Consider the following 12,026-nt stretch of genomic DNA (forward strand, 5'->3'; position numbering starts at 1 on the left):
TCGACACATATATTGTATATGGCCAGAGTGCCTAAGAATTTTGCACAGTACTATATGTGTCAATGTGGAGCCAGGAGGAAAGGATGTTGAGAATGGCGAGGGTAGAATGCTGCAGGAGGGGTGTGGGACAGGTGGCAGAGAAGGAGAAGGGATGCCAGGAGTGGGGAGGTGAGGGGATGCTGGTGCAGGTTCAGACACACATGACTCTGAGACACCAGGCAAGGTCACTTGATCCCAAGCAATTGGTTTATTGACCATCACAGAATGTCCCTCTGGTGCTTCCTGCTTCCTCCCTTTTTCCAACCATGACTCCCCTCTCCCTGTTCCCTTCCCACTTTCAGTAAACAATGGAGACCCATATCAGAATCAGGTTTATCATCACTCACATATATCATGAAATTTGTATTATTTGCAGTAGCAGTACAGTGCAATACATAAAATTACTGCAGTACTGTGCAAAACTCTTCAGCTCCCTAGCCATACATATGTGCCTAAGACTTTTGCACAGTACTGTATATATGATCAGTCCAAGTATATAACAGCTACTTGTATATTATTTTATGCAATTGTTTTTATATTTATATTTATTGTGTTATCTATATGCTTATTATATTTTTATGCTGCATCAGATCCAGAGTAACCATTATCTCTCCCTCTCCCCTCCCCTCCCCCCCCCCTCCACCTTCCCCTCCCGCCCTTTCCTCTCCCCCACTCCCTCCCTCCCTGCCCCCCCCCGATAATAAGGTACTTAGTTGTTGTTGTTGTACTTGAGCCTGGTGAAATGTGCTTTAAATCTTTTATACCCCTGCCTGATGGAAGGGGGGAGAAGAGAGCATAGTCAGGGTAGGGAGGGGTCTTTGACTATGCTGTTTATCAAGGCAGTGGGAAGTATGGGTAGTGGAGATCATTGAACAAAGAAATAGCCATTCACAATGATAAAACCCATGAGGTAACTCCAACTCAAACAGTGATATTGTTTGACGGAAACCTGCGGGACTGCCCATTTACACAGTGAGGTGAGCTCTGGAGGAAAAAATTTTTTTCAAAGAAGGCTCAAATTACCAAGCCTATGACATCACTGCACAAAATAATCAAACTTTATTGAGAAAAGATTCTACAAAAACATTTCTCTGGGAACTTCTCTCTTTTGACCTCAGGACTGTATAGTTTTCAAGTTCCTCAGAACACAAGATAATACAAAGTCATCCCTTCCAAAGAGAGATATGGGGGAATTTCTTCAGCCAGAGGGTGGTGAATCGGTGGAGTTCCTCGCCACAGACAACTGTGGAAGCCAAGTCTTTGGGTATATTTAAAGTAGAGGTTGAGAGGTTCTTGTTTAATAAGGATATCAAACTTTGCGGGGAGAAGGCAGCAGAATGGAGTTGAGAGGGATATTTAATTAGCCATAATGGAATGGCAGAGCAAATCAATGGGTTGAATGGCCTAATTCTGCTCCTATGTCTTATGAACTATAAATTGATCAATATAAATCTGAAGACCAAAACATAAAGTTTTCAGAAATCGGTGATCAATAATTTACTGCTATTTTCTCTTTATCTGAGAAATCATTGAAATATGTTCTAACGTAGTATTCTCCATGTCCATTGCAGAATTATATCAAAGCCAAAAAACCATATATCGTTCAGGCACAGGTCAGAGTGAACTCTACCTGATCTGTTTCCAGAGATCTTATTCCTCCTGTGATAGTGCTAGGTGGATTTGGAATGCACATCTTCACCAAATCCAGAACAGAGAAGTAGTGACTGCCTCAAGATCACAGTCAGTCCAAGCTGACACGACTTACTTCAGGAATCGAATGGTGACCACAGTGCTGAAATTTAATGGCAATGATTTCAGTGCACGTATTGTCCCAGTGCTGTCTGAAGATGCGGGAGTTTACAAGTGCTACATGGATTCCGTTCTCATTGTGACCATTGAACTAATCACAGTGAAAGGTAGGAGAGCGACGCTCAGTCATTAATATACAATAACTTCCTGGCATTAAAAAGTTTTAGCAACACTCTTTTAAAAAAAAAGGTCACAGAATTCAATCACAAACAAGATAAAAATCTGCAGATGCTGGAAATCCTAGCAGCACGCACAAAATGCTGGAGGAACTCAGCAAGCCAGGTAGCATCCATGGAAAAGAGTACAGTCGATGTTTCGGGCTGAAACCCTTCGGCAGGACTAATGCTGCCAGCTCCCTCATGTAATTGTCCCTGTTTCAGGACTAATACTGAACAAATGTGTAGCTCTAGAAGGATGTTTCCTCACAGCTCTGAGCTCAGGAAGTGGACATCAAGCCATACAGTGAAATACGCCATTTGCATTAACAATCACCACACCAAGGATGCTGTGGGTAACCTACAAGTGTTGCCACCCATGCCAGCACCGCAATGCTCAACAGAACAACACAGAACACAGTAAAACAGAACATACCAAGCATCAAAACAACAACAGTGAAACAAGCCTGTTACTCACACCCGTTCTCTCTCTCTCACACACACACATACACACACACACACACACACACACACACACACACACACACGCACACAGAGTCCTTTAACCCTAGGACAGCCTGTCTTCAGTTTCAAGTCTCCAGTGAACTCATGGATTTACAGACACTGAGCCCCGACTTCCCTAATGGACTTGTGACTCTGGCCATTGGGCCTCAACTGGACTTCTGACGGTCCTTCAGGTTTTACTCTGGATCTCTGATTGACCATTAGGTTCCAATCCAGACCTCTAGTCAACCTTTAATCGTGTTTTGCCGCTTACTTTTGACTCGATGAACTGCAGACACATGTCCTTTTGCAAGATGTCATTTGGCCTCTTTATTTCCGGGAGGACCTCCAAAGGTCATCTGGAGGTAGCACGTTTTGGACAGTTTTCTTGCAGTTTATTGAGCTGCCTATGAGTGCAAGGGAAATGTATCTGGCACTTTTCATAAGACTCCTCTGCAGCCTTCAGTGTTACTGAGACCTGTGCTTTAACAGAAGTAAACAGTGTCTGTCTTGTGAACAGCAATTTTGTACAAGATTTTAACCAGGAATTGCACAGCTATCGATGTAACCTGCTCCAAAACAGAAATTGCTGGAAACACTCAATAGTTCAGTCAGTATCTGTGGAAAGAGAAAAAGGGTTAATGTTGTCAAAGGGTCTCAGGGTTGAAAGGTTATTTTTGCTCCACTTTCTACTGATGTTGTTTAATCTGCTTGGTGTTGTTGACATTTTCTCTATTTTATTTCAGATTTCCATCATCTGCAGCTTATAATTTAAAAAACAATATAATTTGTTCACTCTGGGCAACAGAACAGCAGTATTGGAACACATAAGTTTCTTGTACTACAATGATTTCTGTTACTGACAGCCATTAACTTCCAAAATTGCCATTTTTTAAATCACAATGCTACACCTGTTGACTTCTGAGACAGAATGTCAGCGATGTTATTCAAAACCTTAATTATGTTCTTGTGTCCACAGTCACAGCTGAACCATCTGATTCAGTGACTGAGGGAGACACCATTATCTTGACCTGCTCTGTGTCGAAGGTCACCGAATCAGTGAGATTGTTATGGATCAACGGTCATGGCAAACCTGTTCGAGAAAAGACACTGAATGGGGAAGAGAAATCTATGAGTTTGATGATTAAGAAATTTGATCGAGACAGATGGAATTGGAAGTGCGGTTTATTCCATCAAGGCAGGCCCCAGCTTTTACTCCCTTTCTACTTGGACCCCAGCGGTAAGTGATGTGGTGTTTGCTTTTTATACGGTACAGTCCCACGTTATAGAGGGATTATGTTCCTGGTGAGCTACCTGAATCACAATTTTCTGTAATGTGAATTATAGACAAAAATTGACAACGTTTGTTGCTTCTTTCACATTTTGTGTTTCCCCCATAAGTTCCATGACAGTGAATTTCTATTCTATATCTCAAATACCTTGGTTGTGACTTGAGAATTGTCATTACTCAAACTGTGCCTAGAATTCTTATCCAAGGATCACCTCCATTGTGGAGCAGCTTGTGAGTTCCTGAGATCCCATGAATGATGCCATCTGGAGCTTAGCTTGACCCTGGTGATAAGGTCAATGGGGAGGTTCCAAACAAAGAGTGATCGAAAACCTCAGTGGTGGATTTAATGGAAGATGATGACACGTCACAATGACAGTGAAGGTGGAGAAGGGTTGCAGTAGTGAAGGGTCTTGCTTGCCACGACACTGCACCCTGACCTTGAAATGTCAAGGTCTGTGTGGTGGCTGCAAGAGCACCAGCCTCCACACATTAAACAAAGACATGCAGGGGAATTCTCCATTAAGAGAATATCTCCCAGAAGAAAATCATACTTGACTCTAGTGATTGGACTACTAATTAGAAACTTCTAAATATTCCTGTACTCCCTCCTGTAGATTCTATGCTGGAAGCCCCACATCGATGATCAATGCTTAGAATTATATTGTACTTACTTCAGGGCTAATTGTGTCACTTATAAAGCTAGTATTTAGTGCTCATTGCTAATTTTCACTGTGAAGATGCTGACTTCTTGAACCACTCCAATTCAAATGACGATGGAAGACACAGGAGACTGCAGACGTGTTATAGAGCAACGTACAAAGTACTGGGGGAGCTCTGCAGGTCAGGAAGCATCTATGGAGGGGAAAAAACAGTCAACATTTTGGATCGAGGCCCTTCACCTGGATCTCTACACAAGTCTGCAATGCTGCCAGTCCAGATGAAGGGCGTCGACCCGAAACATTTCACTTAACAAATTAGAATGGAACTCCACCAGCACTGGGCACTGGTGGAGTTCTCGCAGATTTTGTCAGCATCAAAAGGCAGGCAAAGTGCTTCTAGGTTAAAATGAGTGTGACTTGGAGAGAATTTACAAGGTGCAGCATTTCCAAGGGCCAATGACTCCGTGCATCTACGTGATAGAGGCTGAGGAGGCTTGGGAAGTAGAAGCTGTGTCAATCGTAAACCTCTGACACAGCACAGCAGAATGAATGGAGCAAAGGGCCAGGGTTGTGAATCAACTTTCCTCATACTGGACGCTGACAGGCCACTTGAATCTTGTAGGAGGCACACTAATCCAGCTAAATTAAAATTTTTCCCTCTAGAATCAAATAAGGAATCAGGAAGTGAGCTTCTTGTCAAACAATATGTTTAAGGTGTGTGGAGGAAAGTTTAGGGGAGATGGCAGGGAAATATATTTCACACAGAGTGGGTGCCTGGAACATACTGCCAGGGTGGTAATAGAGGCAATTACAATTAGGAGTCCTAGATCAGCACATGGATGTAAGCAAATTGGAGAATTATGGACTGAGTAGGAGTGAAGAATTTGATTGATCTTGGAATATGTATGTCTAGGTCAGCACATCATGGCTGTACTGTTCTATTTTCTACCATATGTTCTAAGATGTAGTCTCTAGCCTGCTCTCATAATACAGTATTCATCTGGCCAGTCAAGTTAAAGTTAGTCAGGAGTGACATTTTGTTGTTGATGGTGAAGTACTCTGTGTTACAGGAGACATTGATTATAAAGGGCAAGTAGTTAAATAAATTGTTGGACTTGACCTTTGTCTATAAAATTATTTGGCAAGGATATCACTCGCTACTAAACTGGCCATGCTTCAATATCAGCCATCCCATGCTACATGCACACATGGACTATTCTATTCTCTGCAGCTATCGCTGGATATGACCTGCACAAGCTTCAGCAGAAATCTCTGTGTCTGGCCTTCGGATGGTCATTGCTAAGGCAGTTGGAGATGGTTGGGTCTGGGATACTGCCCTGAGGAATTCCTGAGCTGCTGTCCTGGGGCTGATGTACTGGCTTCCAAACCTCAGAACAACTTCAGCTGTTCCACACACAGGAGCAACATCATTTTGACTCTCATTGACCTCACTTTTTAAACTGTTCTTTTCATTATGCCCCTTAGTTGCTGCACTTGGCTAAATTCTGCTCAGAAAAGGGAGAAAATACTCAACATGTTGGATCAGGTGTTGATTAAGCTACTGGCTTTGTTCTGGAAGCTTCTGGCAGTGTCTTTTGGAGAATTTTGGAAATACACTCATAAAACCATGTCACAACACCTGCAGAATTTACCCTCAAATTAATCAGAGACAATTCAGGGATCTAAATTGTAGTTCTCCTGCCCTGATAAACTCAGCCACCTCTCATTGTCTCTTCAGAGTTTGCTGTAACCCTTGAAATCAGATTCAAATTCACATTTATTTATCACTGTATATCAAATGCACTGTTTGTGTTAACAACCAACACACCCATCTGCATGGAGCAGCCCACAATTTTTGCCGCACATTCTGGTGCCAACATAGCGTACCCACAATGCACGGTAGATCTTCACAGAATGTAATAAACACGAAACAACAACAGTAAAACAAGTCCTGCTCCTCCCTAAACAGGTACACAGTCCTCCAAACCCAGAACAGAATGCCTTCAGCCTCTAACCTCCAGAGTCTGTTCACATGGAATTCTGACCTTTGAACTGGCTTGGTCCTCACTGCTTTATGATTGGTGATCTTCTGATCTATTAATGCAGAAAGCAAGATCAAGCAGCCATTATCTTTGAATCTTTATATGCATTGTTTCACACAGGTAACGTTGTTGTTTGCCCCAGTAAATGAGAGAAATAAATAGAACATTATTGTGCGTATGTTTGGGATCTGAGAAATTCCAGCACATAATCAGAGTCTTGATGAGAAAAGGACTGTTCCTCTTCCAGCTGGATAGTATGTCATACGAACATAAGGCATAGGAGCAGAATTTGGCCATGTAGCCCATCGAGTCTGCTCTGCCATTCCACCATGGCTGATTTATTATTCCTCTCAACCCCCTTCTCCTGCCTTCTCCCCATAACGTTTGATGCCCTGATTAATAAAAAAAAATCAATGTCCACCTTAATTATACCAAATGATGTGGCCTGCACAGCCATCTGTAGCAATGAATTCTATATATTCACCACCATCTGGCTACAGAAATGTTTTCTCTTCTCTGTTATAAATGGACAACCCTCAGTTCTGACGGTGTGCCCCCTGGTCCTAGATTCCCCCACTATAGGAAACATCCTTTCCACATCCACTTTATTGCCTCCAAACTAACCAATAACCTTCAAGACCTTGGCCTCAATACTCTTCATCTCAAGTTCTTGATATTATTTATTTATTTGTTTTAATTCTTGTTGTTCTCGCACAGTGTGCTGTCTTTTGCACACTTGCTGAGCACCCAGGTTGGTGCGTTATTTTACTGATTCTGTTATGGTTTTTGCTGTATTATAGATTTACTGAGTATGCTCACAAGTAAATGAATCACAGAGTTATATATAGTGACATATATGTACGTTGATAATAAACTTACTTTGACCTTTGAACCTTTCAATTGGTTTAACATTCAAGGTTCAATAGGTTGCAATGAGATCTCCCCCATTCTTCTAAACTGCAGTGAGTACAGACCCAGAGCCTACAAAACTCCTTATCTGATATTTCCTTTGATATGTTCAACCCTGCCACCCTGGTTCTGTACATTGTTCAATACTTACTGAAGATAAATCTTCTACAATAATGCTAATTGTACATTTAGATTGAGAAGTTATTATCTGAATTCAAAATATGTTCTCTCCACACCGCCCCCCTCCACTTTTCTTGCAGGAAACGGAACTTCTATTTACTTTTTCCATCAGGAAGGAAACTTTGTACTGAAAGGGCCAGATGATCCTGGGAATGGTTCAATTGATTTGGAATGGAGTCCACACACAGGGCAACAAACCACAAAGCGATTGGCCACTTTTCACAGAGAAGATCGGTGGTGGGCCGCGCATTGGACAGATGAGTACAGTAAAACAAACGTTTCCCGGAGGTTACATGTGGAGTGGGGTACTCATAACCTGAGAATCCGGAAACCCATCTTTGAACTTGCAGGACTGTTCACCTGGAATCAGACACAGTCCGGTGGGAGCATCCTGAGACAGTGGGAAATATTTGGGGTCAAAGGTAAGTCGATCAGAATGGAAGAAATATTCCAAACCTAACACTGACACCTTGTTGTGATCTTCCACTTCCAATACCCCAGAGCTCCCCCAACTCCCTGCTCGCAACAACACCGGAACCATTTGTCATTAAGTAGTTTGAGCTCTCGAGGATGCAGCTTGAGAGTGCTGACCATGTCTCTGGATGACACAGTTGGAGCCCCACTCCCTATACCACCCTGATTCTCACTGATAACTCTTGTTCTTGACTGTCTCTGTCAGGATCCTCAGCCAGCCAGAATAACTTCACGCACCTCAACACTGAACTGATCCCACAACCCATAAGCTCACTTTCAAGGACTCTACAACTCAGGTTCCCAGTTTTACTTATTTATCGATCTGTTTATTTATTTACATCTTGTACTTGTAGAGTTTGTCTTCTTTTGCACATTGGTTGTTGCCAATCTTTGTTTCTGTTTAGTTTTTTTCTTTGAGTCTGTTGTATTTATTTTATCTACTATGAAGACCCAGAAGAAAATGAATCCCCAGGTAGTATACGGCGACATGTATGTACATTGATATTAAAATTACCTTGAGTTTTGAACTTTTAAACAGGTAAAGTTGGTATAAATCATCATAGAATGGTAAAATTATTTCAGAAGATGCAAAATTAAAGTAATTTCTGAGAGTGCAGGAAAATTTACAAGGATGTTCAAAGTTCAAAGTAAATTTATTATCAAAATGCAAATATGTCACCATATACAACCCTGAGATTTACTTACTTCAGGCATAATCAATAAATATATATACAACAAATCAGAAAGGTTCATTCCTTCTCAGATGGGCCAGCTATCTAAGAGTCAAGGCACGTTGACTTGGGTTCTAAAAAGGAATATTTTGTTTTAATGTTGGACTCTTCTGGTGATTATAGTAGAATGTCACAAAATCATGAAATTAATACATTAAGAGGAACATTTTAAAAGATTTGACCTTCTCACAGAGATAACCCCATTAATGTTTTATGAAAAATCATCTCATTCATTTCCCATCAAATAAATAAATTACTAGTTTGTTGTTAAATTTTGATTTTCTCCTTCAAAATGCTGTATTGCTCATAATCTACCAGATGCTTTTGTGAACGGTTTTAAATGAGGCTAACAACTAAATTACATTATGGTAACCAATAGACATCAGACAATGCAATTGATCAATACTACAGTTTTTAGAATGTCTTTTAATTTTAGCAAAAATCTTACAGCAATCAGCACAGTGAAGAGCAAGCTATGTTTTGCACACAACTTATAACTTCAATGGATGACGTTCAATTTAACAATTTAAATTTGGCCACCATCTCAACGAACAATCTGCATATACATCTGTGTAATAAAACTTTCCATCCACTTTTGCTGGAGCTCTGGCTCATGTGAAGCTATAAGATCTTGACATAATTTCTTGACTTTATATTGTTGGTAATATAACTTCCAGTATTTTACTTACAGGAAGCATATTACTGAAATATTAAGTACATAATATTTCACTAACATATTAGAATATAGAAAAATAAGTTCAAACCTTAGCTTATTTTTCAATGAAGATGGGAAACTGTACATTTAAGTGAGCTGGATAGGCTTAACTGAGAGGCCAAGTACAAAGAAAATCTAGTCTCAAAGTTCAAAGTATTTTTTTTATCAATGTACATGTATGTCACCATATATAACCCTGAGATTCATTTTCTTGAGGGCATAATTTTAGCGCAGTATCTCACTGCAGACATCTCGCCTCTCCCGGAAGTTCCGGGAGTCTCCCGCACATTAATAGCGGCTCCCTGATGCCGGCAAATTATGTACAATATCCCAGAAATTAATTTTTTTGAGAGCGAGCGAGAGAGCACACAAGAGAGAGAGAGCGCACACGAGAGAGCGAACAAGAGAGCGTGCATGAGAGAGAGAGAGAGAGAGCGCGAGCACGCGCCATGGCGGAGTGTTCCAAAAAAAGAAAATATAAAACGTACGTCACCCCGGACTACCCTAAAGTGTACCCCTGCCTAACAGGGGTCAAAAAATAATGACAGTGTTGCTCGCTGCACTGTTTGCAACAGTGACTTTTCTATTGCCCATGGTGGGTTAAGACTGTAAAAGACATGTTGAGGTGAGTTTAACAGGTGTCATTCGTTCATTAGCATAGCTAACGTTATTTAAACTAGCTGGCCAGCTGCTCAGGAGCGACTCTATTGCAGACATCCCACCTCTCCCGGAAGTTCCTGGAGTCTCCTGCAAATTGATGGTGCTACCTCCCTGAAATGAGTTTTTGCAGGGTGGGATGTCTGTCACTGCAATCTCCCAGACACAGAGAGAGAGGGAGTGGTTACGTGCATGTGCATCAGACTTGCAACATATTCTCTCCCTTAAGCTACAGGAGCAGAAATCAAAATGTGCTGACATTACTTTGTAGCGAGCTTGTGGTTCCTTGGGGATCCATAGATAAGCCTTTTGTATTATCTGACCTGACCTCTGAGTGGACAATGGAGTGGGTGGGTAAAAATTCTTTCTTTTAAGTATTGAAACGTGTCTGTTTGGTTAAATGGTAGTGTAGCAGTTAGCATAACACTATCACAGTTCAGAGCGTTCTGAGGATCGGGGTTCAATTCCGATACTGACTGTAAGGAGTTTGTATGTTCTCCCGGTGAACAGCATAGGTTTTCTCCAAGTGCCCCAGTTTTCTCCAACAGTCCAAAGACATATCGGTCATTAAGTTAATTGGTTAAAGGGGCATTAGATATCCTTAGGTGTCTATGTGGGTATTCTTGGGGTGCAACACAAAAATCTTTGTTGACTATATATATATATGTCTGTTTAATTAGATCAGTACTTGATTACGGCTGTGTGGCTTACGGATCAGCTTCATCTTCAAATTTAAAATGTTTGGATGTAATAAAATCTCAGGCTTTAAGATTGTGTTGTGGTGCAGTAACGTCATCTCCTGCTTCAGCTTTACTGGTTGAAATGGGACAATTAACCTTGCAGTTGCAGAGGATGAAGCTGTTCTTAACATACTGAGTTAACTTGAGGGGGCAGAGGAATGATCACCCTGTTAAAAGTGTGTTGGAAGACTGTTGGGAACATCACAAGAAGGGTGTTTTTAGTTTTTGGTGGCTGGGTTCTCATCGTGCTAGAAATATGGGTTTGCTGAATTATGTAGTTTGTCGCACTGTAGCTTTTTTGATAACTTCACCATTTTTGTTCCCAGTGGCTTTATTTGATTTTAGGTTGCATGACTTAATGAAATCCAAGGAACCTGATATGCCTGATATGCCTGAGAGTCAGTATGTTAAGGAAAATTATTGTAATATGTTAACCACTTTTATTGATCAAATGATAATCTAACGGGGAATGTTTGAGTGGCTATTTCTGTGTCTGAATTACAGGTAACAATAAAGAAACTTCTTACTAACTAATTATCAGTGTATACTGCTGTGCTGGTTGCCATCATTTTAGGTTTACAGTAGGAGGAGTAAATCTGTCCTTGCAAGGTTATAATTGATTCAGATTCTTTTTCAGTTTTGACTAGTCTTAGATCAGGTCATTCTAGCAGTAGGTCTGATTTACTGCTGGAAGCTCTTGATTTCATGTTCAAAGTATTGGTCTACATGTCATCTTCTTATGGGCTCCTGCACATAGTGGTGTTGAGGGAAACGAGCAGGTTGATACTTCGGCCAAAAAATCTGTTAAAAGTTCATCTGTGGATATAGACCTTCTGCTTAGCAAACCAGAAGCTAAGAGGTTGGTGGGGCTAAGAATTTAGGGGATTATGGCAAGACTTATGGGATAATGGGCATAAGGGAAGACACCTTTACAGAATATGTATAACTGCTGGACTGATAGGGGAAAGGGGTAAGACAAGAAGGGAAGGAATTATATTGACTCAACTTCGAATTGGGCAGACTATGCTTAATTATTCCTTATACCTTGTTGGAAAACATCACTCCGGGATGTGTCGTGTTGTCATCATTATGAAACAGTTGAAAACATTCTTTTACAATAT

The 12,026-nt window shown here is 41.0% G+C and overlaps 1 protein-coding gene across 1 annotated transcript in view; it reads left to right on the forward strand.

The window, feature by feature from the left end:
- LOC134349885 (uncharacterized) overlaps window positions 1-12,026 on the forward strand; it is a 59,292-nt gene that overhangs the window by 27,932 nt on the left and 19,334 nt on the right. The window contains exons 4-7 of the mRNA XM_063054851.1: window positions 1,611-1,955; window positions 3,487-3,747; window positions 6,564-6,619; window positions 7,701-8,010. Coding sequence (XP_062910921.1) covers window positions 1,611-1,955; window positions 3,487-3,747; window positions 6,564-6,619; window positions 7,701-8,010 — 972 coding nt within the window. The remainder of the gene's footprint in view (window positions 1-1,610; window positions 1,956-3,486; window positions 3,748-6,563; window positions 6,620-7,700; window positions 8,011-12,026) is intronic.

Source organism: Mobula hypostoma, chromosome 7 (genome assembly GCF_963921235.1).
Source record: "Mobula hypostoma chromosome 7, sMobHyp1.1, whole genome shotgun sequence".
Taxonomy (NCBI): domain Eukaryota; kingdom Metazoa; phylum Chordata; class Chondrichthyes; order Myliobatiformes; family Myliobatidae; genus Mobula; species Mobula hypostoma.